This window comes from Oryza brachyantha, chromosome 7, assembly GCF_000231095.2.
Source record: "Oryza brachyantha chromosome 7, ObraRS2, whole genome shotgun sequence".
NCBI classification, from domain to species: Eukaryota; Viridiplantae; Streptophyta; class Magnoliopsida; order Poales; family Poaceae; genus Oryza; species Oryza brachyantha.
Genome location: NC_023169.2, coordinates 615,678 through 643,238, shown reverse-complemented (window position 1 = coordinate 643,238; position 27,561 = coordinate 615,678). Strand labels below are relative to the sequence as shown.

At 42.6% G+C, this 27,561-nt stretch overlaps 6 protein-coding genes and 2 pseudogenes across 8 annotated transcripts; 4 read left to right on the top strand and 4 right to left on the bottom strand.

Annotated features, from left to right (window-relative positions):
• Positions 1-1,892: 1,892 nt before the first annotated feature.
• LOC102721000 lies at positions 1,893-3,623 on the bottom strand (annotated as a pseudogene).
• A 1,326-nt stretch (positions 3,624-4,949) lies between these two features.
• On the bottom strand, positions 4,950-6,592 carry LOC102720064. The gene has a single exon (XM_006658172.2). It carries the CDS (start codon positions 6,590-6,592, stop codon positions 5,105-5,107), a length of 1,488 nt encoding a protein of 495 aa, XP_006658235.1. The 3' UTR covers positions 4,950-5,104.
• A 1,608-nt stretch (positions 6,593-8,200) lies between these two features.
• LOC102719784 lies at positions 8,201-13,703 on the top strand. Of its 2 annotated transcripts, none has more exons than XM_015839815.2 (13): positions 8,201-8,293; positions 8,360-8,425; positions 8,514-8,600; positions 8,973-9,074; positions 9,719-9,805; positions 9,896-10,522; positions 10,648-11,115; positions 11,530-11,591; positions 11,682-11,778; positions 12,203-12,282; positions 12,590-12,654; positions 12,851-12,935; positions 13,617-13,703. In XM_015839815.2, exons 1-12 carry the CDS (start codon positions 8,222-8,224, stop codon positions 12,892-12,894), a joined length of 1,857 nt encoding a protein of 618 aa, XP_015695301.1. In that variant the 5' UTR covers positions 8,201-8,221; the 3' UTR covers positions 12,895-12,935; positions 13,617-13,703. The 2 variants fall into 2 exon arrangements, with proteins under 2 accessions (XP_015695301.1, XP_015695299.1); XM_015839813.2 differs by having other exon boundaries at positions 12,364-12,654.
• LOC102719504 lies at positions 13,640-14,496 on the top strand. Its single transcript, XM_006658170.3, has one exon. It carries the CDS (start codon positions 13,922-13,924, stop codon positions 14,348-14,350), a length of 429 nt encoding a protein of 142 aa, XP_006658233.1. The 5' UTR covers positions 13,640-13,921; the 3' UTR covers positions 14,351-14,496.
• Positions 14,497-17,607: 3,111 nt separating this feature from the next.
• Positions 17,608-18,396, top strand: LOC102720720. The gene has a single exon (XM_006657347.2). The coding sequence runs from the start codon at positions 17,705-17,707 to the stop codon at positions 18,134-18,136; it is 432 nt and encodes a 143-aa protein (XP_006657410.1). The 5' UTR covers positions 17,608-17,704; the 3' UTR covers positions 18,137-18,396.
• Positions 18,397-19,810: 1,414 nt separating this feature from the next.
• Positions 19,811-20,246, top strand: LOC102720440 (annotated as a pseudogene).
• Positions 20,247-21,350: 1,104 nt separating this feature from the next.
• On the bottom strand, positions 21,351-22,097 carry LOC102719220. The gene has a single exon (XM_006658169.2). The coding sequence runs from the start codon at positions 22,038-22,040 to the stop codon at positions 21,603-21,605; it is 438 nt and encodes a 145-aa protein (XP_006658232.1). The 5' UTR covers positions 22,041-22,097; the 3' UTR covers positions 21,351-21,602.
• A 2,063-nt stretch (positions 22,098-24,160) lies between these two features.
• On the bottom strand, positions 24,161-26,909 carry LOC102720159 (L-ascorbate oxidase homolog). Of its 2 annotated transcripts, XR_001550749.2 has the most exons (5): positions 26,551-26,909; positions 25,247-26,451; positions 25,043-25,121; positions 24,466-24,740; positions 24,161-24,382 (listed from the first exon to the last, which is right to left on the bottom strand). XR_001550749.2 is itself a non-coding variant. In XM_006657346.2 (4 exons), exons 1-4 carry the CDS (start codon positions 26,692-26,694, stop codon positions 24,537-24,539), a joined length of 1,632 nt encoding a protein of 543 aa, XP_006657409.1. In that variant the 5' UTR covers positions 26,695-26,909; the 3' UTR covers positions 24,280-24,536. The 2 variants fall into 2 exon arrangements, 1 of the variants encoding a protein (XP_006657409.1); XM_006657346.2 differs by having other exon boundaries at positions 24,280-24,740.
• Between the last annotated feature and the right edge of the window lie 652 nt (positions 26,910-27,561).

Genomic DNA, 27,561 nt, shown 5'->3' with positions numbered 1-27,561 from the left:
AAGTTTTCAGTATCTTAAACTCTTGATCAAGTGGAGAATGTGGAAACTAGCTAAAACCTTTGTCTTGTTTGACGAATTTTCATGCAATAACTGTCTGCTCACAAGATAAATAGCATTAAAAGAAAAGACAAGTTGCACGGAAATCTGGACACAAAAGCCAACAGGGTGAAACATTCAAAATCCAGATAAAATTCGATCTTGATTAAAGCATATACATGCAAGTCTCAGCTAAAAAGATTGATTACACATCAATTGATCTGGATTTCCTGGGTAATGCTGCAACACCATGTTGAACTCCTATTTGCATACCAGGTTAACACTGTAAAATACACATTTATCGCCTAGAATATTTCCTACCAGGGCAGATCAGGAGTACATTCCCAGCGTTATTCTCGCATACCTCTAAACCAAACATATCAGTCAAGCAAGGGTTGCACAACAGGGCATGGATTAGAACTGTCGGCAGCCGCGACGGCAGAATATCTGCGGCTCTGGGAGGAGTTGGAGCCGATCCAGCTCACGGCAGGCGCTGAGGATCAATTCACATGGAGTCCGGGACCCTCCGGGCATTTTACGGCTGCTTCGGCTTACAACTTGTTCTTCATTGCAGCGGAACAAACGACTTGGGGAGCTCGGCTGTGGAAAACCAAGGCGCCATCCAAAGTACGCTTTTTCAGATGGTTGGCAATCAAGAACAGATGCCTCACTGCAGATAACCTCCCTTCAGAAACGAGGCTGGCCTAATCAGAGTGTTTGCCCCCTCTGCCAGTCAGACGGAGAACACTGTCAGCATCTTTTTGTCTCTTGGTGTGGGCGCGGTGGCGGAGCTGGGTCGCCACGCCGGGCGAGATGGGGCAGCCGCTTGAGGTCTGGTGGCAAAGGGCACGGTTGTGCTTCAGGCGCAATTACAGGCGATCCTTCGACACCGGCTGTCTGTTGATATGTTGGCTGCTCTGGAAAGAGCGCAATACGCGCATTTTTGATAGCAAGGCAAGATCTCCGAACCAGCTCTTCAATCAGATTAGAGACGAGATTGTAACTTGGGCGGAAGCGGGGTATTTTAGAGAACGTGAGGAATAGCTCTTCGGTTTTTATTCGTTAGAGTTTCCCCTGTTTACACCGGACTCAGCAACCTCCACTGAGTTTGTATACTCAATTTGTAACTCTTTTTGTACATTATCCCCTCTTAATGAAATTGGCTGGCCCGGTCTGGGCCTTCCCAGCAAAAAAAATATATTTCCTACCCATTCCTTACATTTCCCCTGTTACTGATTGCTACCCTGACCAATGTCTGTTACATAACCTGGAATTCTAGAGTGGGCTTGGTGACAACTATATTTCTTTTTAATTCTAGCCCTTGTTTGAATGAGCTTCCAGCAACCGTAGCAAATCTCCAACCCCCCTAGAAAGCATATGTTCTTTCTCCAGGTTAACAATTCAGTACCTGTCGAATCTAGATTTGAAGTTTTGAACTAATAACCAGAAGTTGGGTTTTACCAACTTCTCTGGATGCTCTATTGCAAAACTCTCAGTTGCAGGCAAAGGTCAGTTGAGATATGAGGCAAAAGGAATACTCCCAGTCTCAGATGTGATTGTCTATGTGAAATAAAACTTTCATTATCTTATAATTTTTTCTTTCAGGGCTGGTCATAAAGGGCCTGTTTGGGGAGCTTATCCGAGCTGCAGCTTTTCCCATAAGCTGCCCCAAACGGTTTACAGCTTCTGAGAAATTCTGAAAAATGAACTAAGAATCCAGAATCTAGAGAAGCTGGGTTTATGAGTTTTTTCAGATTCTCAGAAGCTGGCTACCAAGCAGCTGCTTCTCAGAATCTAAAACTCCCCCAAACAGGCCCAAAGCCTTTCATCAAAGTTCATACGAAAATGCTAGCAAACATTAAAAACTGAAAAAAAAAAGTTGGTTACACATCCAGTGAATTGGATTTCTTCGGTAATGGCTCCAAGCCAAGTTAAATTGTTAATGATAACCTAAAGAAACTGTGTGTCACTTGCAACTCCTATCTACATATACAAAGTTGTTGTTGGCTTAGAAATTATAAGGTAGCACCATACAAAGAGTCATTTCTCACCTACATATTCCCATAAATTCCTTTTATTTCCTTTACACCCGCCATTGAGTTGGCCTGCACCTTACCATCTCGGTGCCCATCCTCTCCACGCAGAGGTAGGCGACGCCATGGCTGGACCTCCAGAACACCTCATGTGCCGACGACCCATCATCCGTTGCTTCATGGCACAAGCGATCGACGGCATTTGGCATCAGAAACTCCTCCACCTCGAGCACCCCAACGTTCGTGCGGATCACTTCCTCTTCTTCCTTCCCATCGATCGCCACAGTCGCGACGTTGTGGGCTCCTGGCGGCAGCTCCTCCGCCGAGGCATGTGGTGCGAAGACGGCTGTAAGCTGTAGCAAGGGTGGCCTCAAATCTCCAAAAGAACAGCTCATTTCGCCATGATGCTTCTGTCGTGCTGAGACATGGCACTGCACGAACAGTTTGATCACCGGCTCTGGGAATGCTGTTGGCAGTTCACTATTTCTGCTCCGATCATGGTGCTCGCAACATGCCGTGCTTGGGCGAGCATGATGAGTCTCGGTGTGGTGGATCCTCCAATACTCTGGATGAGTAGAATCAACAAACGGGAAGCAGTAGAGGCCTCGCTGATGCACCTAACTGAGCTCCCGTCTTGCAGATTCAGCAACAAGCTTGAAATTAGGGGGAAGTGACTCCAAGCACCTGGCCACAATCCCAATCACGTTCATGCTTTCTGTGACACGTAGAAGAACTCCAAGAACAAAGCTCTCCTCTGGCCTCTCATGGTTGTTGTAGCGAAGCAGTACCCCGGCTTCTTGTCCTCGCTCTGCAAGACGCATGGGTCGTGCTGCTAGGTAGCACTGATTTCCAACAGGTCTTTCGTACTGCAAAGCTTTGCCTGCAAGAAGGTACCCGATGAGAGGATCAACGAGCATGTAGTTGATACTGCCTATGCTGCCAAACTCCATGAATCTCAGGAACTCGCCAGCGCCATCAGCAAACCTCTCAAATCTCTGAATGGTTGAAGCTATGACCAGGCTACCAACATTCTTGTGGCCAATGAAAGATGACAAGAATGATGTCGTGGCATGGGCAATCCGTTTAGGGAAGGAACATCGCCTGACCTCCTGCTCCGTCTCATCGTCTTCCATGGCGCGGCGCTTGCATCGGTCCATGACAAGGCTGCACTCATCGGAGGCACGCTTCAGCTTCTTCCTCCAACGGAGGAGCGAGGCATCGGTGACTAGAGGCCACCTGCTGGACACCTCCAGTGAGGCCTCCATTCTGATGTGTGCCATCTCCAGCCTTTCCATGCCATCTTCCTCGCTTGATTCATGGTTATTCTTCTTGCCTATGAGGAAGGTGGAGATCCTGCTCACTGCCTCACCAATGACCGCAGAAGCAACTACTTCAGACATAAGGATGTTCTTGCAGATCACCCCTGCCTGCTTGTAAAAGGAAAGGTCAGGTTACAATTGTTCAATCTACAGATGCAAAGGTGTACAAGACTTTAGCACATGATGTTCTCACCTCACCAAGCTTGTTAGAACTAGTGCTTTAGACACACCGCAGTTTCAACATTTGAAGAGCATAAATCTGTGGTGGAGAAGGGAGTTCAGTTGCTTCATAATGTCACTTGGACAACAAAAAGCCCAGAAGTTACATCTATACCATAATGTCATGAAATAGACATTTGGTAAATTAATTAATGTAACCGTGATAACAAGATGACAAGTCTTCACTCCACCTCTCCTGTATTTCTCAAATATTGTGTAACTGAACCAACTTTCGAATAATTTATATGTTTCAGGCCCACCAAATCCCTTGCTGTAGTTGTTTCAAGAAAAGATGACAGGTCTTCGTCACAACTAATCACACAGAAGAAACAAGGCACACCACATGACTGCACCAACCAGTCTAAGTAGAAGTATTGGAACTATTTTGAACAACTGCAAGGAAGAATACCAGTCTGCTTATTGGACTAGACTCAGAATTTTCCTCCTTGGAGTTTTGTGTTGGCTTGGCATGCCCAATCAGCTTGTTCTCCTTCTTCCTGCTTTGTTGTGTTCCCCTCTGCGCTTCAGTACACGATGAAGTTTAGAATAAATATTTCCATCCCCACATAATAATAATAATAATATTATTATTTCCAGCAAAAAGAAAAAAAATACTGAATGCAACTAGCCATTAAATATGAGATAGCAGGCAATTGAGTGCGAAATGATAATTTTCTTATTGCCTTGAATCGTGACCAATAATCAAGGGTGCACACTAGACTTCCAGACTAAAAGCATCATGTTGTCACCATTTGCCAACATATAGTGATGAGGTAGACAAACAACAGCATATGGAGCACACATTTCGGATCAATATGCTCCTTAGGGACTTAGAAATTTCTCTGATAGAAATATCCATGTTTCTCTGGGAGCAGCCCCAATTGCGGCCCGGTCGATAGTGAAATATGGGCCGGGCCCATTTCGGCCCAAATAAACCCCACACTGGCTCACCTGGTGGATACGCGTTGGGCTATTTTGTTATCTGGCCCATGCTATGCAGCTCTCTACCGGATGAAAGCTGTAAAAAACACACTTTAACGATCTCTTTTTATTTTTCTCGAAAACGGAAAAAAAGTATAGCCATAAAAAACACCCCCTTTTCGAAAAATTATTTCGAAACCAGATCATGTTAAAAATACCCGTGCTAAGCCGCTGATGACCATTCCTAGCCATGTTAAAACTTTTATATACGTATCTATAGTGATCTAAAAATCAATGTTGAAAAATAAACTATGATGAAAAAAATCTTAAAATCAACTCTAGATTTAAGATAAAAATTCAAACTTTAGCTTATAGGCATAATCAAAAGCTAAAAGATGTACAAATTGGTCCGTTTATTCTCGATCAACAACAGCATTATATGTAGCACACATTTCATATCAACAAACTCTGAACAACTTAGAAATAAATTCCCTACAAGTCACTTTTCTCAGCTAAAATAATACACTTCCATTCGTTTAATCATCCCCGTTTCCCTACCAGTCCCTTTTATATGATCTAAAATTTCAGACGCAGCATAGGAGCTGCTAACTGCACTTCCTTCTCTTTCTGAATCCAATTGAGGATCGAGCCCTGAAGCTGGACAGGTGCATGCGCGGCCCAAAGGCTGAGGAATTCAGAGATTCCATCTGTGCGATGACGCCTCTTGCCATCCTGGCGTCGCAACGGCTTTGATTTCCTAGCTCCTTCAATGGCTTTCCGTGTGCTCACCATGTTCATGTTCGTCTTCACAGCATGAAGGTACGCAACGCCATGCTTAGGTTTCCAAAGCATCTGATACACTGTCGCTTTTGTGTTCTGACGAAAACAGTCTACAGCCCTGGGCAACATGATTTCTTCCAATTGTTGCAAGCCAATATTTGTATGCAGGCAATGTTGGTCATTAGCATTAATCACTTCTATCACAGAATTCTCGACTGCTGGGAATAGGTCTTCTGAAGAGCCATGGGGTGTGTAGGTAAGGAGAACATTCAGAAGTGGATATTCTTTAAGAGAAGATTTACACTCGACACCTGTTCCCCGTTCTCTGAACCCAGGAAGTGAAATATGGCACTGCAAATTCACTTCAATAACTGGTGCTAGAGAAAAGTCTGATAATTCTATTCTGTCCATGCTGTCACTGCCACATACGTTGCAGCAATGTGGGTTTGGGCGGAACCATTCAGTAGCTAGGTTGTGAAGGTTGTCCCAATGGTATAGACGAGAATGTGGTACCCAGGAGAAGTCTTGTGTAGGCAGCAAAGTAAGTTCTTTCCTAACAGTTTCAGTTATAGACTCGAAATGAGGAGCAAACAGCTGCAAGCACTTGACTATGGTGCCAACTATGTTTGTACTCTCTGAAAGTTGCAGTATCATACCAAAGAAAAAGTTGTCCTCAGGTGCAGCACCATCATTGTAAACAAAGAACACCATAGCTTCTACTCCTCTCTCTGCAATGTTATTGGGCCGTATCCAAAACAAGTGCTGCGTTTTTCCCTGAACCAATTTGTACTCTAGCATTTCACCTGCAAGAAGGTGCCCAATGAGAGGGTCGAAGAACAAGTAACAACGTGGCGTCCCTCCAGACTCCACTGATCTCAGAAAGTCACTAGCTCCATCTGCAAACCACTCAAATCTTCGAACAGAAGATCTAGTCGTCTCGTCGATATTGCCATGAAACATGGATGCTATCAGTGACTTGGTGGCACGGGCAATTCTCCTGGGAAAGAAGGAATCCACTGCTACTTGTTCAGCCTCCTGTTCTTCAGCCACACGCTGTCTGAACTTGCCTAGTGTGTCGTCACACTCTTCAGCTACACGCTTCAGCTTCTTCTGCCAACGTAGCAACGGTCCACTAGTGATCTGCCACTTTTTGGAGGTCTCAAGTGCAATCTCCAACTTGATTTGCGCCATCTCCAGCCTCTCCATTTGCTCCTCTGCACTTGATTTCCGCTCATACTTGTCAATCATACCAGCTACGATTTTGTTCACGACTATCTCTCCCATCTTAAGTAATATGTAGGATTCCTACCCTGAGCAGGACAGAGTGACCTATATATCAATCACTACATCATCATGCCTGATAGAATCGAAGTACTAACAAAGTGCAATATTGTGGTATATGTAAAGACTGACCTTCTGAGTTCTGAGTTGAATCAATAAGAAGCAATTTCGGGCTCACACAGGTGCACCAGAGAGTACAGCAGAAGCTAATTGGATTACTATTTGACAGAATGGCAATCCTGTAATGTAAGAAATATTTATGAAGAGGGAAGTGACATGCATTCTGCGGAAAAAGTAAGTCAAAAGTTAGGCGCTAAGCGAGTGTTGTTTGATGAATTATGGTGAGAGCACATCGCTCTAGTCTAGTCTCCAGTTGAATTGATCCAACTTAAAACACTACTCTTTTTTCTTTTTTTTTTTAGTTTTGACCGTGCAACTGTGCAAGTGGATTTGATGATTGACCACACTCTTTAGACCGGGGATTTGATGGTTTGCAATCTTGGCCTAGCTAAAGATAAATCGTCAGTGCAACATTTCCTCGTCCTTTGGTTAAAAAATGCATAGTGTTCGTCATTCCACGGCGCAATCAGTTGAGGCCACCGGCCTTGACTCTAGGTTCAAAGATCAAACGGGGCATTTTTCTCGCTTTTTTAGAGAAAAACCAAATGTCATATTTGTAAATAATAAATAATTTACAAATAAAATTTTATATATGTGTTTTTAGTGATATAAAAATAAAACTGTAAACCACGATAAAAAACCATAAAGTAAAATAAATAATTGCCTTCAATCATGGCACATGATGCAAGTTCAAATAAAATACTCCCTCCCATAAAAAAATACTTGTCGTTTTGAATAAGATTTGGTCAAATTTCTAAAATTGTGACCATTCATAATTTCTTAAATGCTTAGTTTAAATACAAAACAAATGGAACACATAGATTCTACTCGAAAAGTACTATCATGATATCGTAAACTTATTATATTTATAAATTTATTTTAATAAAAATTGTCTTTCAGAATTTTAGATGTTTGACCAAAATCTTGTCCTAAACGATAAATGTTTTTGACCGAAGGGAGTATGGCACATCCGAATATCCAATGGTGAAACTGTACATTCGATTTCCATGAAATGATCATGCTATCACAATTTACCATATAAGTGCTGAACTGGACAAACAGCAGCAGCAAATTAAGCACAGATTCGGACCAATACACTTGTGATAACTTAAAGTTAATCTTCTTCCAACTCAACAAAAAAAAACTTAGAATTAACTCCCTAGAAATCACTTTTCTCTGCTAGAACACGTATAATGAGTTTGCACAATAGAATGAAATCAACCTGAAACGTTGCATTGGGACTTCGGGAGAGTATTAGACTATTAGTGCAGTGTGTCGCTGGGCTTTCTCTATACAAATATAATGATGGGCCGAGCCCATTAGTGAGCAGCACCTCGTGCCCCATGGGCCCAATAAGCTCAGCAACCTCTCGAATGAATTTCCGTAAATTTCAGACAAAAAATTCAAAGCTCTTCGCCGAATTTGAAATCTAAATTCGAATCCGCCGCGGGGGGGGGGGGGGGGGGGGGGGGGAGAGAGAGAGAGAGAGGAGAGGCGTCAGCGGCAACGCGAATGGAGCGGCGGCGGCGGCGGCAGCTGGCTCGCCTCTGCGACCTCGTCGCCGGCTCCCTCCTCCATCACCTCGTAAGTGCTGGCCTCTGTTGATTCTGGTCTCCTCGTAGCCCCTCACTCCACGCGCCCCGCTCGCAGGAACCCAAGCCGCCGCCGCAGCTCACGCGGGAGGACGAGCGGCGCATCCTCCTCGCGCTCTCCCGGGTAATCCTCTTACGTGGGTTCCCGATTGTGACTGCTGCGTTCTATTTCCCTCCCCTTTCCTCCCGTGATTTTTTGGGGATTTTTGAAGGTAAGTAAGGCGATTCGAGGATGGGAGGAGGAGGAGGAGGACGACGACGACGACGACAAGGAAGGGCAAGGGTGCGAATTAGGTCAGGTAATTACCTCTGTTGTAGCTTTAGTTGAAATTATGCGACCGGCTAAGCATTTGCTCTTTTGTTGGGTTGAGGAATTAGGAAATACTGATAAAAAAAATCTGCTATTACCACTACATCAGCAGCATATGGCTTTAATCTGTAGTGTAACGACTAGCGTACTACTATCATGGAGCAGCTAGGGAGTGATTTGCATTGTGATGATGATAATGTAGAATGGTTTCCCAAATTACTGTGTAGGATGAATTACTTGGTCCATGTAGTAACTGATTCCGGTTTTATGAGGAAATTTGTCTGATTTCTGTCACATAGGTGCCAATTATGCAACCAATATTACATTCATTTGTTTCTCACCGTTTTATTGTTTCCTTTAGGAACTTATTTCATGTTCTGGAGAAGATCACAGTTGTTGCTTGCCAGTTAACCAGCATTTTGACGATGGATTGAGCTGCCTGGCCAATATTATCTCCACATTGGTAAGGATATTTCATATACACTTCTCATTGCGTGATGTTTCCGATCACAGTCAGTGGATCTTTATATTGTCCCAGTCTCTCGTGACCCCTTACATATGAAGCACATAACTATTACACTGTTCTTGAGAAATGGCTGTTTTTACTAAATACATACATTGGTTTTCCATATTAATATAAGCCAATAGATATTTTTTTTTGGGGAATCAAGGGGGAAACCATCCTGGGTGAACCTGCCAAGTGCCCACCATTGCATAATGAATAGCACTGCATCGATTTCATTTTCCTATTCTTTTACATCTGTTGAGGTGTACTCGCACAAGGATATAAGTAGGGCGTAGGCTTTATCCAAATCATCTTTGTTTCACTATCCAATATTGTCCTTTGATCCATAATAATGTTAATGTGTCAAAGCCACTCTTATCAATAGAAAAGGAAGACATGAAAAAACAACAGCGTAGTACCAACTACTAAGAATTAACCAGAGGAAGCTGTAGAACTTGTTGATTACGAAAAGTTTAAATTATATGTACTGTTTCAGAATTAGATATTAACAATTGTTGTGACATCAGACTATTTTATTAAATTCTATACCTTGATCTTTGTTTTCTACTGCTTAATTTGTTAGCATATTGTGTCCTTTTCAGGTTGGCTACTTTGGTTTCTGTAGCAGCTATGTTAAACACTCAGCTGGAACTATCCTGATTGCCATCTCTACCTCTCTAATGAAGTTTGTATGATTCTCATGCTTTCTCATTTTCATTTCCGTGCATGCACTTATCTCTTGATCATTTATTATTCCACGTTTGTTGATCTATTCTTAGGAGATTGTTTGGATTCAGTTTCTTGAGCTGGTTTGGATAGCTGTCCATACAGTATTAACATATGCCTATGGTGCCTTACCTTCTTCAGTCGACTCCATCAGCTGTTTCAGACAAGGCTCAATTTGTTATTCCTCTGTTATGAAAAGCCTAAGTGACGACAATACTATTTCAACCACCAATATCGGAAGTTTCATGGAAGTACTTCAGCTACGCTGTCTTGATATCAATGGGCATGTGGTGGCCAGCCTCTTTCGAGTATTACACACTATTTTAAAGTTCCTTAAACACAGTGATAGTGAATTGAAAAGTGACTTCATTTGCTTATCCATCAATCATATTCTTATGGTTCACTGGGGTTCATATTATCAACTCAATGTTAGAGAATTTGTAAACCTTGGCAAGGATGGTGCATCTGGCTTGAACAATGATTCAGCGCAGTTAGGATATCTTTCAAGCAGTCTCCTCCAACTATTGTGCTCTTTGGTTGAGCAAAGTGATCTGGAGGACATCAATGGGCAAGATATGTATGCAAAGCTTGTCGATGTGGTTCGTAAGTTAGCAACCATATTACAAGAGCAACAGGATGCCCCTGAAAGTCTCTCTCAGTATTTAAAGCACAAAATTCTGGTACTTTCAGACATTCAGAGATCTTGTATTGAATGCACTGAAATATTTTATTACTTCTGAACATTTTTGATTAATATTTGTTTGAAAACAGAAAAAGATTATCTATTATTTACTTTTCAATGCAGATGATAATGGTGCGTCTAAGGCCTTACATCCAGAAGGATTGCTCATATGTTGTTTGTTGGCTGAAATTACTTCGACAACACTTTCAGGATCTTCTTCATGGACCTATCTTGCAACATATTGCCAGACCAGAGAATTGTTTAGAAGGATCCCCATTTTTTTTGAGCACCGTAGGGATGGGTGAGACTCATTATAAATCGACCCAGCACTTACAAAGACAGGCTATCTATTTGTTTCTTAGTTGTTGCATAGGTTTGGCTTACACTGGAAATAACGTTGCACTGCAATGTTCATGTAAGAGAGATGATCGAATTCTTGGTCACAGAGTTCAAGACTGCAGTGATCATTGTGACTGTTTTGGCTTATCAGAAATATCAAGGTGGTTTCAGAGATGTTTCATAGATACGATTTTTGGCTCGGAATCATCAACAGACATTGTTCTGTGCTTTCTGCAGTTATATATGGAGGAGGTATGCATCTGTTACAAAAGCATGGTAGCTTATTGACCTTGATTAGTATTCAAAGTAGAAAACAAATTGAGCGGCTGGTTGGTTTTATTTATGCTCTTTTAGATAACTTGAACTTCTGAAATAGTTTCATATTTGTTCTTCAAATTGTCCTCAGAAGTGGGTTGTTTTGGCCATAGTTGGCAGCGTGTTTTCATAATAAGATATCACATATTTCTCACACTCACATTAATATAGGGTTGCCATTTATGTTTGGCATATTTTATGCCCCAGTGCAATGGCATGCCTGTTACAGTAGAGAGATGCTAATGCTTTGCTTTCAGACTTTCAGTTGCATAATTCAGCTAAATGTTAATAATCTAATTTGTTCATTTGCTTAGTGTTGACATCATTCTAATATGTTCCTTCTTACTTTAGGATGACATGCTATTCAGTATTCTCTTACAACTTCTGGATGCTCCACTCATTTCCTTGAAAATGTAAGCAAAGATTATAGTAATTCACCATAGAAAGTTATCCAGACCATAGGTGCTTTAATAAGCTATGCCCTTATTTTTCCGAACTAGCAGAGATAGCCTGGAAATTAAATGTTCTGAACTCATTGGTGGCAAACTGTTCTCAAGCATTTTTGACCCAGTTCATATTTTCCATCTCTTGCTATTATTGGTGAGTCCAAATTCTTTTACTTCATGTCACTAGGTTTGTAAGAAGTTTTCCCTGCATGTGGCATCTTAAAATTCAATTATTGTTGCGGGCATCTTTATACTACTGTATGTAGTAAAAATATAGTACCATGCTTTAGTAATTAGTAGTGTTCAACAGTTCATTTGGATTTGGTTGTGGATTCCTACCATTGCTTGTACCAAAGAAAAAAAACAAGAAATTCTTATTTCCGTTCCACATTCTTTTCCAGTTCAGACAAGCATATGGAGTGTGGAGTGTTATACAATGTGTAATAGGACATACTTAATAAAATCTCATGTGCAACCACTTATTTTCTATAGGTTGTCCCATTTCATCTTCTCATTCCACTCTACAGTATTGAGTCATGCAGATAACATTATTTGTTTATTTTAATATCATTCTGCAGCTGCACTATGATCACTTGGTGTTTGTTGATTATCTCATATCGAAAGATGTTGGCGTGCACTGTGCACAATATCTGTTAAGGTCAGTTTGTACCTTACAAATTCTTGCTGCATGACAGAAGTGCATTCTCCACGTTATGATATTGGTTACTCTATTGGTCAGGTGCCTCCGCCTGGTAAACCAATGTTGGCATTCTTTCATTGATGATTCAATTTACAAGGCAAAAATAGAGAAACTCAACTTTAAAAGGCAGAAGACGTTTAATGAGGCAAACAATATTAGTGGTAGCTCAATTGAAAGCCCTAAGTTAGATTCTGCTTGTGATAAGAAAAGCAAGAACAAACACCAGCTTTTCCTAAATGCTAAAGCCTGCCTCCTTTCATTGAAGAGAACAATTGAAGATCTTCATAAGAAGGGTCTGTTCCCTTACAATCCAAAGCCTCTCCTCAAAAGGTTTGTGGTGATGTTTTTTTTTCTCGGCTGGGTTGGGTGAAGACAAGACCAACCAATTTTTATTAAGATTTGTGGGAGTATGGTCATATTTTTGGGGGACTTTTCAGTGAAATTGTGGTTATGCTACTGCACTTTTTCGCTTATTTAAGTTTAATTTATATGAACATAATCAATGATTATTTTCTGGGTGTTGTAGCTTGGCCAGGTTTGAAGAACTTTGTGAGCAGGATTGAAATTTGAGTTGCATTTTTTTATATGTTACTCGTGGAATGACCTTTCCGGTAAGCAGTTATCCTTTGCCCTGCTCTTTAAATTGTATAGTCCGATTCATGCAGTAAAAGAAAGTTCCTGAATTATCTTCTGTTCTCCAAAAAGCCCATCCATCACTTGCATCCTCGTCACGGTGACCACTTTGTACTAAGCATGATTTATCTAGGCTTTGATTTACTAGTATATCTCAGGCTCTACTTTTCTGTGCTTTATTTCATGGTGCTCATGAGTTAAATGAACTATTAGCAGTGAATTACCATGCCCTGTCGTGCCTAATACTGATTGATCATTTCATACATGAAAACTAAGCCTGATTCTTGAAAGCCGAAATGAATGAGAATCCTGGCTGAACTCTCCTGCTATATCAATACGTAAGTCATTTCTTGTCTACATTTTAAAAAAAAAGAATGAAAGAATTGAGAAAGTGCATGTATTTATTGCTTTGATGGACTCGGTTTCACAGAAACAATCGATTCGATAGTGTTCTATGTACTGCAGCTTGTGAGCCTAACGTATTGGACCTGAACCGACCAGCTAGCTGCTACGTAGGTTTCGTTTTATATTGGTCAAGTTTTAAGTCTTCTCTGGCTAACTAACTAGTACGTTGGTTTCGCCGTGGTGTGCGGCTAATTGTTCCTACTATATGTGCCGTGACAAGTGACTCAAATATGTTTCTTTTATTCCATTTGCAGGCCCGGATTGACTTGGTCAGTCAGGTACTTTGTGCGATAGACAACGTATGGTCAGAGAAGGAGAGTGAGCAAAGTCATTGCTCCAAGACTTTGTTATTTGCCAGTCTGAAATCAAGCTCCTGTCTTGTTCAGAATGAACGGCGCATAGGCTGGCCTCTCCGGGGCATCTATTTAAACTGGCCCTGATCAATCTCATCTTCATCACAGCAAGCTCAAACACATTGAGCAACTGTTCTTGAAGCTACTCTTCAGTCGAGATTGCATATCGATCGAGCTAGAGAGATCAGAGATTCACAGCTAAGCCAATGGCATCACAGGTTGAGAGCCACCGTGCCGGTGCGGAGATCGTCACCGGAGACGGCGTCTGCCGGAAGAAGTCCATCGAGCTGCTGGAGGAGCTCGGCCTCCCCAAGGGCCTCCTGCCATTGGAGGACATCGAGGAGTTCGGCTACAACAGGGACACTGGCTTCCTGTGGCTGGTGCAGAAGAAGAAGAAGATCGAGCACACCTTCAAGAAGATCAAGCAGACCGTGTCCTACGCCGGCGAGGTCACGGCGTTCGCCGAGAAGGGGAAGCTGAAGAAGATCACCGGAGTGAAGACCAAGGAGCTGCTGCTCTGGCTCAGCGTCGTCGAGGTCTACGTCACCGAGGCCTCGCCGGAGAAGGTCACCTTCAAGACGGGAACTGGGCTCTCTGACACCTTTGATGCTGCTGCTTTCGCGCTTGGAGAGTAATGCTTAAGGAGTCGATCATCTCAGAAATGATGCAAATCGATAATCTTACTACGTAAAAGGCTTAAAGCCGCTATCTTACATCACCACTGTTATATCTTTTGTATTGCAAACACTTATAAGTATATTCATGTATTTTTTCCGGTATAAAGAAACCACAGTTTAACACTGTGCAGGGCAATTAAAACACTGAAAGATCAGTAAAGCATCTCTAGGGGATGTCTAAAATTGATCCCAAAAACCATAATTTAGAAAATAGACTTAAAAAACACATGTCCAACAGATTCGTAAAATATGTTCCTAATATTTTCACGTTCCTAATCCGAACCCACTCGTACCCAACATTTGGGGCGAACGTCAGTCAGCGTTCATAAGAGGTTTTTTTTAAGTTAATTAGATTCATACCATTATAAATTTGCTAGTTTTAAAATATACCATTACAACTCGATTAATTGCAATGATGCCATTATAATTTTAGAACTATTAGAAATATGTCACTCCATACACTTTCAGTGTATTTTTTGGACCATATTGCCCATTTACTGTTTACGGTGACTTTGGTATGTGCAAAGGGTAATTTGGTCTAAAAATGGTATATCTAAAATAGTTCTAAAATTATAAGGCATATTCACAATTAGTCGAATTATAATGACATATTTTAAAACTGGCAAAATTATAATGGTATGTATCTAATTAACCTTTTTTTATCATTCTTGAAAAAGTATCTTAAAATATTATATATTTTATAAAAAATATGGTATCTTAAGGTATTAGAAATTTATAGTAAAATTCTATCTTGAAATACTTTTCAAGGATCATAAAGCCCGCGTTCTCAAACTCCACAAGCACGGGGAAAATTGGTCGATCGCGCTTTTTTAAAGAACTTAACAAGCCAAAACCTCTAGGTTGCTATCAAGTGCAAAATAAATTCTCTATGTGACGATATGATGATTTTAATTTTGTGACACGTGTGGACATTTTACTAGTCTAAGATTAAAATATATATCACTTTCAAAATCTCGGCTATAATATTTTGATCTAACTTATGACTGTAAAATTCACAAAAACTGTGTGTGGCCATGGCTTGCTGCGGGACAGCCACTCCTGGGAGGACGGCGGATAAAAGATCACCGAGGTTGAAGAAGGTGGGTGAGAGCGGGAAACTTTTCGGTGCATATCCACACGTATACTTACATGTCATCTAGATAGTTATAAAAATATAAAAAAATAGCAAGATATATTAATATGAGTTATATCTCTCTCCAAACATGCAACTCCAAACATGCAAGTTTAAATTCAATTTCTACAAGTTGTTAGTTGTAGCAAAATAAACAAAGTAAACTAAAACTAGTTTACGCACATTCATAATTATTTTGTTATAACATGCAGAAGTCGAATTTGAAGAAATGATATAACTCATGTTGGTTTATCTTATAATTTTTTTCATATTTTTATAATCATTTATATGACATGCAAGTAACGGGTAGACACCCGTGTGAAAAAACTGCGTCCTTTTACACATTACACATGCAGGTGCTAGCCTAGATCATACTGTACAGCTTGCCTTACTTTTAATTTCAAAAAAATTCAGACTAGGCATCATTTCAGTTAGTGGCGTTAAAGTATAAAATTACGTCATCATGGATATTGTACTCACGGTGCACTTATATCTCGAGAGCTTGAGTATTACTCACTCCTGCTCTAAATATTTGATGTCGTTGATTTTTTTATATAAGTTTGACTATTCGTCTTATTTAAAAAAATTACACAATTATTAATTATTTTATATCATTTCATTTATTGTTAAATATACTTTTATGCATATATATAACTTTACATATTTGACAAAAAGTTTTGAATAAGATTAATAGTGAAACGTTTATAAAAAAAGTCAATGGCGTCAAACATTTAGAGACGGAGGTAGTACTATTCTACTATCAGTATTACCATTGATAGAATAATTTCGACTATTGATTTAAAATTTTACTACTGGTACAAAAAAATATTCTACTCCCAGTAGTTGTTATGACAATATAAATAGATCCGATCCATTGAATTAGAAAAAATAAACTGTTTAGATTAGTTCAACTACCAGTACCAGTAGAGAGTATCGTACAACACATACTTTCTCTAATATGTGTTCACTCTAATACTAGTATTTAATTAACATCATCATAATCTTTTCGCTTATGCTTGCTTATGGGCAAATTTTTGAATTTTCGACTTTAAATTTGGATTTGATTCTGAAGTTTTTTCATTATACTTTATTTTTCAGCTTTGGTTTTTATCATTAAAAACATGTATATAAAAATTTCATTCATAAATTATTTTCTGTTTACAAATTTTATATACATGTTTCACCCCCTAGGTCCTCTCGTTCGCTTTTGCGTTCATATTTAGGTTCACTGTTTTTTTTATTATTGTTGAAAATATGGCATTGTTCGCTCTCTAGTTGAGATTAGATATATGTATATGTCGTCAATCCGCACATGTGACTTGGATGAGTTATAGGTTTATGAAATTAGGTATTCTATAATATTCTGTATCGACAGTAGAACTAATCTAAATCGTCTATTTTTCCTAGTCTATCAGATCAGATCTATTTATACTACTGCGATCAACTACTAGCGGTAGATTATTTCTAAAATCTAAATCAACGGTTTAAACTCTTGTACCGACTGCAATACTAGTAGAATACCGTAGAGAGCAGTGTAATCAAGCTGTCGTGAAATTTCTCTATTGAAATTGTATAAATTCGTTCAAAATACGATTTCGTAAGTACATATACATGGACTTGATTTCGGAGAACTCGAAGAGCAGTATTCAAGCTAGTACTGGGCGGGCATGAGCCCAGCGAGTTGGACCGGACCGGTGCTAATTGGTCAGATAAGTCGTCCCTGAGGGCTCCTCCCAAAATGTTTTTCGTAATAAAAAAACACAACAAAGGTCATCCCTGGCTGGCTGGCCAGCATATATACATCTATAGCCTAGCCGTATTGTAACATTGCATGTTGAGATGATGTGCTGAACAAGTGTATGCTTCAATGGACTTGGTCATGGAATTTGTGCTCCACAGAGTTAATTAATATGCATATTTGTGCATATGCATAACACGGTCAGAAAAGGCTGGTATACATTCTTGACGAGTTGGAAAACCGGAGTCCAAAACCTTTTGCCTCTGCAAATCTGCAATGAACAAGAAGATAGCTAGACAAGTGATCAGAACTCTATATAAAGAGAGCCCAACATCTCATCTTCAACCACAGCAATCTCGATCTCAGCCCATTAGTTCTGCAGATAAGCTCATTTCCAAACCAAAACTAAGTTTCTTTTGCCTGAAAATTACATATATATCCAATGGCATCACAGATCGAGAGCCACCGCTCAGGCGCTGAGATCGCCAATGGCGATGCCATCTGCAGGAAGAAGTCCATCGAGCTGCTGGAGGAGCTCGGCCTCCCCACGGGCCTCCTGCCATTGGAGGACCTCGAGGAGTTCGGCTACAACAGGGAGACCGGCTTCCTGTGGCTGGTGGTGCAGAGGAAGAAGAAGATCGAGCACACCTTCAAGAAGATCAAGCAGACCGTCTCCTACGCCGGCGAGGTCACGGCGTTCGCCGAGAAAGGGAAGCTGAAGAAGATCGCCGGAGTGAAGACCAAGGAGCTGCTGCTTTGGCTCAGCGTCGTCGAGGTCTACGTCGCCGAGGCCTCGGCGGAGAAGGTCACCTTCAAGAGCGGCGCCGGAATCTCCAAAACCTTTGACGCCGCTGCATTTGCACTTGGGGAGTAAGGATCGACCTGCTAATTTGCTTGCATTTGTTTACCAAAAATATATATATTTTAATTGTTAATAAGTAATTACGCCAGACTCCAGTGTAATACCCGCGAATTTTAGTTACTTCCCATGTATGGACTGTGGACGGACACCCAAGTGCTGAATTTTACTTTCGATTTGCAAACACCAGAGCGACCTGTCCAACCCAACACAACGTACTTATGTTTCAAGTAAAAATGTGACTGAATCGTCACAAAGCATTGACACGGCTAAAAAATCGGTACATGCAAAGTCAGTCTCAAGTTCTGGCCTCGTACCAAAATTCCCTTCTCAAATTATGAACACGATTGCCTGTCAAAATTAACTGCCAGCAATCTGCAGGCAGCAGACAAGGTTTTTTCGAGAGCTTTTTTACCGAGATTTGCTCTGGTCCAACAAACAAAAGTACCTCGATGTATCGGTATCTCGAGGTACCAAATCATTTCTCACCATTGGATCTAGCTGAGTAGGACGTGCGTTGTTAGATCCAACGATCAGAAACGATTAGATACCACGAGGTACCGGTACCTCGAGGTATTTTTTTGTTACTTTTTGTTGGACTATAAAATTGTTCTTTTTTACCATCTTTGAAAAAGTATGTAGTGTAAAAAATATGGTATCTTGAGGGAGCTTTTTTACCCCCATTAAAAAAGTACCTCAAGGTAGCACCTTTTTAGTGTAAAAAGTGTGGTATCTTAAGGTATCAAAAATTTATACTAAAGATGATAAAAAAAACTCATATTGAGGTGTTTTGTATCCTGATGTATCAAAAATTTATACTAAATTTTTTTGTTCTTATTTAAGGACGGTAAAAAAACCCCCTTTTTTCAAACAAGTAAACTCTCAAACAAGTAAACTCGTGATCATCAATTATTCAGTCAACATTGCTGCAGCTTACAATTCGCAGTTTAGTCCGGCAGCAGTATAATTGGAAGCAACAGCTCAAACTGGAGATGCAAATTAATATCAGGACTGCATTCAGATCGCACAGAGCGCATCTGAACGATCTCGTGATCATCAGTTCATCACCACAAACACAAACTAATCTTCAGGATACCTTTGATGATACACACTAATAGTTGAATGATACTCAATGAAGCTCGTTTATACTTATAACTTTTTTATACACAACGTGCGACAACACTCAATTCAGGATAATGCCTGAGTTTGATGATGGCATTAAAGTATTATTATAAAGATAACGAATTTCTCCAACGTCATGATACATTGGGATACATAAAAATCTCGGTATCATGGGAGATCTGCAACCTGGACAGGTCACAATAAACAAGCAATTAACAAGATTTGATAACTTATATACTCGCTCCATCCCTAAATATTTGAGGCCACTGATTTTTTTATACACGTTTGACTATTCGTTTTATTAAAAAAATTACAAAATTAGTAATTATTTTTATATAATTTTATTTATTATTAAATATACTTTTATGCATATATATAGCTTTATATATTAAAAAATAATTAAATAAGATGAGTAGTCAAATATATATGAAAAAGTCAGCGACGTAAAACATTTAGTAACGATAGACTCATCTTCCATCACAGCAATCTCTCAGCCCATTTGCGCACAACACATTTCGAAAACAAAAGCTTCTCTTTTGGTTTTGTCTGAAACTTCCCATCCAATTAATGGCGTCACAGCTGATTGAGAGCCATCGTGCCGGCGCGGAGATCGTCACCGGCGACGACATCTGCCGGAAGAAGTCCATCGAGCTGCTGGAAGAGCTCGGCCTCCCCGTGGGCCTCCTGCCATTGGAGGACATCGAGGAGTTCGGCTACAACCAGCAGACTGGGTTCCTGTGGATGGTCCAGAGGAAGAAGAAGAAGATCGAGCACACCTTCAAGAAGATCAAGCAGACCGTGTCCTACGCCGGCGAGGTCACGGCGTTCGCCGAGAAGGGGAAGCTGAAGAAGATCACCGGCGTGAAGACCAAGGAGCTGATGCTCTGGATCAGCATCGTCGAGGTGTGCGCCACCGAGGCCTCGCCGGAGAAGGTCACCTTCAAGAGTGGCGCCGGAATCTCCAAAACCTTTGAACGCCGCTGCATTTGCACTTGGGGAGTAAGGATCGAGTTGCTAATTTGCTTGCATTTGTTTGAAATGGCGCCAAAAGTTTGTAGCAAGTCCGTGTGTCAAAGCAACATCAAACAACCTTTTCTTGTTGTTTCATATGCGTTTAAATTTACAATGCGTTGTGGTCGAATCAATTATATTATGTAATAAAATTATTGAAACTCTGTACATTTGTCAAGCAATTGTACTTGTTTGGCCATCACGGCCAGCATTGAGGAAACTAGGTATTGAAGATGAAAGCACATTTGAAACATCTGAGATTAACTGATTGGAGTGTTATTTGATTCTTTATAGCTATACGAGGATATAAGCAAATGATTTAAGTAATGCAAAAATAATATTTTTCTCTAAAAAATCAGATGAAAAACTGTTAGAGTACATTATAGAAGACTACAGTTATTATGGGTTTCACAAAAGAATAGTGTTTTGGTAGACATATAACTATATATTTATTAAAGAGAATAACTTATAAATTTTACAGTGTTTTGGTAGACATATGACACTAGAGTTTTATACAAAACACTATTAACCAATTATTCTTTGATCCATTATGATAGTTCCGAGTTATAATTACACGTAAAGTTATGTCAAATTTATCACAAATCATATATAAGTTATACAATTATAACATTAAGTAATTTTATTTTACTACAATCCCCATTTAGGTCCAAAAAGCCTTTTGGTCCTCGTCTTCTCTCTTCTTGGATCTGCCGCAGCGGGCGCTCGCCGGCGGAGTTGCTAATGCTGAGTGATCACCTCCCGCCGGACGAGCCGGCGTGCCTCTTCCTCTCCTTCCTCCGCCGGCCACCTCCTCGATATAAACACGCAAAAAACTCAAACTTGCTAGGTATAAACACGCAACTTTTCTTCAGCCCAGAATTACCTGAACCTGTGCTAAGCCAACGTGAGCGCCAGGCTGAGCAGCTGCCCTCGTAAACGGAGGCCTGAATCAAGCCGGACAGGTTGCAATTTAACTCTAAATTAAAGTTTTTCTTTATCATAGTTTATTTTTCAGCTTCTACTTTTAGATCACCAAAAATATTTATAAAATTTTTAATATTACAAATATATCGTTTAGCTTTTGCAATTTGCTGCTGCTGCACAAGCTTAACTGATCCCAGGGATGCATGTGAACGTCTACCTGCCTATGATGTAATGTCTCAATTCATATAAAAGTGACAATAAAACATATCTGTCTTCACTTAACACATGGCAACAGAGAGAGTAGAAATAGAAAAACATAGGGATGGTAGGTTAAACAACTTTTTCATCAGCAAACTGCAGCAAACCTAACCAGGATTCTTTCTGGCACACCCTGGAACCCTAGTATCATACGCCCAATTAGTTTCTACTCCCCGAGGGCAAATGCGGCGGCGTCGAAGGTGTCAGAGAGCCCGGTCCCAGTCTTGAAGGTGACCTTCTCCGGCGAGGCATCGGCGACGTAGACCTCGACGACGCTGAGCCAGAGCAGCAGCTCCTTGGTCTTCACGCCGGCGATCTTCTTCAGCCTCCCCTTCTCGGCGAACGCCGTGACCTCGCCGGCGTAGGAGACGGTCTGCTTGATCTTCTTGAAGGTGTGCTCGACCTTCTTCTTCTTCCTCTGGACCAGCCACATGAAGCCGGTGTCCCGGTTGTAGCCGAACTCCTCGAGGTCCTCCAATGGCAGGAGGCCCCTGGGGAGGCCGAGCTCCTCCAGCAGCTCGATGCACTTGTTCCTGCAGGTGGCGTCTCCGGTGGCGACCTCGGCGCCGGCGCGGTGGCTCTCGATGGCCTGAGACGCCGCCATTTGGTATCCGATGCACGATCGAGTTGCTGTGTGGAGATGATTGATGGCTTTGATGCTTTGCTGTGTCGTCTTGTTCGTGATCAGCGGGTTGCTGTTTATATAGCAGTTAGCGGTGAGTGCGATGGATTTGATTAGTGTGGATTCTTTGAATGGAACAGTTGGTTGTTGCTACAGAATATAGTATATATATACGCCAATGTTGACTCCATGGTGAGAGGGAGGAGAGGTATTTTAAGCAAAGCACACAGCAATGGTTCATGTCAATCAAGGATGCTTACTTCAGCGACAAAGTCAAAAGAGGCTATAGCTGAAAAATGTTGACTGTCACTCTGTCAGATTGTAGTACTAGTACCCTATCTGTCTCCTCTCGATAGATGGTCATATGGCTCGAAGGCCCGACGGCTTGGCCGTGACTGTTGGGCCGATGCCTTAGCACGTGGTCTAACTCGGTAGATGTAGATGAAAAAGAAATTGAAAGAACCTAAAATAGATTTAATTTAGTTATATAAGACTTAGCCTGAAAAGATACAGTCTAAATAGAGGGAGGAAAAATAGACTTACTCGTGTAGCCAAAGAGATAAGCGAGCAAATGTAGACTTATTTACGCTTCAGCCCACTGTGTGATATATGGATCCACACATATGCAGATCCAAAATTCAACCTTTGTAATTTGTAACGGAAACGATACAGTAAACTTTGATTATATTATAATATGTATGTTCACGACCATATTTGTTTGTTTTTATATATATATAATGGGTAGAAATCAAAATCAATCTTCTAGGTTTCTGCAGTGGTATATCATATTTTATTGCAACTTGCAATGCAATCCAGTCCGTCGCAAGAGATCATCTGGGCCGCACATGCATAATCAAGCTAACGGCAAGTGTTAAATGGGGCACTCTCCCTTCCACATCGGCCCCATCTCTTGTTGGGCCAGGACGGGATTGAATTGGGCCTAAAAGGCGTGACGGGCTCCGTGCGGCCATATTTGTTTCCGGCCCATGGGTGTTTCCGATCAGAACTCTGTCCAGTTTACCAAGCGTAGGCCAGGTTAAGGCCCATATCGAAAGGCCCAGTATGTGCGAGGCCGAGAGCTTATCTGGGCCGAAAAGGCCTGATCCATACAACGCAGCCAGCCATGCCAAGCCTCAAAAACCCTCGTCCGCCGCGATCATGGCGTGGCCGGGATTGTGTGGGAGGAGTTCGTGGTCGCCGTCGCCGTCGTGGAGGAATGGCGTCCGGTGGAAGACGGAGGAGGAGGACGCGATCGGTGACGAGGCGGCGCCAGGGCTTGCAGACTCCGTCTGAGGTGGATCTCGGCGGCGACGGTGTCGTCGCTCGATCAACGAGCTCGCAGCGGCGCCATGATCCTCTTTATTGTGAACGGTCAGCGGTCACCGAAGTAGCTCTGCTTAATCTAGCCACTTATTGATCTGTCTACATATTTATCTTGAGCTATATATCATGGTTGTTCTTCAATTTAAGTTTTTACTCGGTAGCTCGTCTCAGTTGATGCCGTTAAGGTGTTTAACAAAACGGTTTAGATTGTGTCATGTTTAATTCTTCGTCATCTTTTACTGCAATTATGTTCAGTTCATGCTTAACGCAACATGTATGGAATTTTAATTATGCTGAATCTCAGTCTTTTTTTTTTGTTCTCTGCTATGTGAACCATGAGTGTTATATTAAAGTTACATGTTTACCTTGTCGGGGAAAGTGTTTTTAACACATAAATGGATGTTGCATTTCACCTAAAAAGTCATTAAAATATTTTAAAAAATTGACAAAGATAAACTAATATGAGATACGTTACTTAAAAAAATACAAGTTTAAATTCAACTTCTACAGATTATAACTCCTTTTGCTGCTCCGTTAGTTCTATACCAAGATCATTAGTGAGTAGTAATTTACCTGTGGATAATCATTCATTTATGAACTGACTGTTGAACATGGTTCTCTACACTACCATTGGAGAAGGGGTTGACAGAACAAGCCAAGAAGAACCATCACGTCAGTTGAGACTTCAGAATTCAGAAGCTAGCAGCTTCCCTCTTCATATCGTTTCAACCAGAAATCTGGATGAGTTTTGCTCAAGCTCTTGCTTGATTCATGCGATTGAGACTTCCAAAGTTCTGATGAATTGACAAATACATTACTGATTCTACAAAGTTTTCTTTTCCAGTCTATGCACGGCACAATGGTTGCTATTGATATTGTTGTAAAACTGAGTGGTACATCACTGAATAACACAACAGATTGATAATGCTGCATCAGAAACAGAGCACTCTGCACCTAAGCCTGAAGCCTTGTCCACAGGCTATAACACACGAGAAAAACACCTGACATGATCAGAAGAATAGTAGTTTTAGCTACAACACATATATCCGAAATCGTAATCCTGAATTCTCATCTTCACTTTCACCTATAGTAGTAGTGTGGCTTATTCTATAGTAGTTTTGCAATGCTGAATCGTCGTCTTCTTCCTCGTCTTCCTCAGTGTCCAAGGCCCGCTGCTCTACCGCAGAGTATGGCGTTCGTCGGGATGCTGTACTCGTTGGAGAAGCTCTGCTGCGGCGTCCACACTCTCATGTACAGCTGCTGGCCGAGGTATTGCCGGTCCCAGTTCGCCGACCTCAGGTTCCACATCCCCTGGTTGTCCAATGACACCAAGATCGCTGACCATCCATTCGGGTACACCTGATGAAACCAACATTGGCAATGTTCAGAATTCAGACTTCACTGTTCTTCAAATGCATCAGGAATGTTCAGAATTCAGAGCTAACTGTTCTCAAATGCATTAGCAAATGTTCAGAATTCAGACTTCAGGGTTAACTGTTCTTCCAATGCATCAGGAATGTTCAGAAATAAGAGCTAATTGTTCTTCAAATTAATCATGAATGTTCAGAATCCAGAGCGAATTGTTCTAAAGAGTTAATTGCTCTTTAAATGCATCAGGAATGTTGAGACTTCAGAAATAATATTTCTTCAAAATCATTGACCTGAACTGTATGTCTCGCTTGGGCGTCAACCAAGTTGTAGGTTGTTCGCTGACTCTCAGTCCACTGACCATTGCCATACCTGAATCGAAAGGAATCAGCATAGGTGAATGAATAGATTTTTATTTTTGTCACGCTGATGTTCATCCGAGAATTGAAGAAACTGGAAATCTGAAACTTTCTGTCACTGATGGAAATGCAGCTTACCCAACAACCCAGAAGTCGTATCCATCAAGATGCCAAGACTGCAACTCATTCTCCGTGTTCTGGAACACCACCTCGATGAACTCGTGCAGGTTGAGCCTCACCACCGGCGTGCCTGACCGCGGCGCCGACCCGTCGGGCCTCGCCGGGACGCTGTCCCAGCCGATGACGTTGGCGATGTTGTAGTTGTCGACGAGCTTGAGCGGCGTGTCGGGGACGACGAACGACACGCCGTTGACGGCGTAGCGGCGCTGCCCGGCGAGCAGTGGCGCGGAGTTGGCGAGCACCAGCGTCCTCGACGTCGGGATGGTGCCGTAGTGGAACGACCCCTGCGGGTTGGGCCGCGCCGCGCTCGCCGTCAGGTTCCACCGGAACGACCTCGCCTGGTTCATGGACCACTCCGCCCCCTCCGGCGGCGGCGCCGGGAGCGGGCCGGGCGCCCTGGACACGGCGCTGCTGTAGTGCAGCGTCCCCATCGCCGTCAGCGGCGCCGCCACCATGGCCGGGATGAAGCGCGCGGACGCCACCACGGCGTAGTCCTGCGCCGGCTTGTCGAGCGTGACGAGGAACGCCACCGACTGGCCGACGTGCACGTCGAGCGAGTCGTACACGTTCTGCACCGGGTGCGTCCCCTCCACCTCCACCAGCCTCAGCGAGTGCCCCTGGATCCTGACATTGACGGACGTCTTCACGCCGACGTTGGACACCCGGAACAGGTACGTCTTCCCCTGGTCGCCGACGAACGTCGCCGCCGACGGCATGCCATTGATGAGCAGCGCGTCGGGCGGCGGGAGCGCGCCGCCGGCGTCGAGCGTCTGCCTCAGCTGCTTGTGTCCGGCCCTGTACCAGTCCCCGACGAGGAGCGTGAAGTCGCCGGCGGGCGGCGCGTACGGGACGGGGATGGCCGGGCGCTGGTAGACGTTGAAGGCGCCGAAGCCGCCGGCGGCGCGGTGCAGCGCGACGGAGGGGAAGTAGGTGAAGGTGCCGATCTGGTCCTTGGCCTGGAACTTGTAGGTGTAGTTGGCGCCGGCGGGGATGGGGCAGTTGGTGCCCAGCACGCCGTCCTGCCATGAGTTCTTGCGCTGCTTGATGCCGTTCCACGTGAGGAGGAACGGCTCGTCGAGGTTGTTGATCACGTTGACGATGATGTTGTCGTTCGTCACGCAGTCGATCCGCGGCCCCGGGAACTGGCCATTGATCAGGATCCCCTGCTTCAACCAACAAACCAAATCCATTACCGCATTTGCATTTGCATTCGCAAGAAACGACATCGAGTGAGTGTGAGTGTCACTGTCACCATTACCAACCTGCTGCTGGGTGGAGCCGAGGGGGTTGATGGGGCCGTAGGTGACGCTCCAGGTGAAGAAGCGGTAGGGGTCGTCGGCGGCGGCGAGGGTGGCCGCGACGGCGAGCAGGCAGCACACCAGCGCCACCAGAGGAGGCGGCGCCATTGCCGGTTCTTGGATCTCTGGATCTGGGAGCAGTACGTGAGCGAAGAAATGAGAAGCTTTTAAAGCTGAAGCTGCTATTGGCGGCAGCTGAGCTGGGCTGGCCTCTGCTCTCTCACTCCGTGTGCTCCTCTTGTATACAAATTACAACTGGAAAGCAAGCAAAGCGAGCTACGCGTTTATGGATGGATATATTGGATGGAGAAGAAAGAATGCTAGTGGTGGAGATGGAAAGATGGGCACTTTAAATGGAAGAGGCGCGAGCGAGCAATGGCGATGGCAAATTGGCAATGGCAGCAATGGGTGGAGTAAATTAAGGTGGCGAGGCGAGGAACATGGCGGCCCAGCCTGTCTCCCTCTCGCCTTCTCTCTGTCCTCTTCCTTCTCAGCTCGGCTCGTGTCTGTCCATGTCCATCTCTCTCTTCAGCTTCAACCTCCATACAGTGATGGCGCTACAGCTGAGTGCTGACTTGCTTGTTGCATCCGGCATTACGCTGTCGCGCATCTCTATTGTTCAAGAATTAATAAGAAATGATTTTCTTTAGTTTTTAATCGTTAAGAATATGTATATAAAATTTCTATTCTCAAATTATTTTTCGTTTGGAAATATGTTATTTGTTATCTGCCAAAATTGTTCTTCAACATGTTAGCCATGTTTCTCTGTACAGCATTTACAGTTTCCAGAGCGCATTGTGGCGCACGGCCGTATCATCATCATCCACCATACTAGAAGATAGAAATCGACGAGAAGAAATCTGAAGATGAATTAAGATCTGCATCATACCAGCACTTTACCACGTGTGTACGTCCAAGTACAGAGCTGAATTTTTCCGTCGAGGAGAACCCTCGATTCAGCTTCTTTGGCCTCGT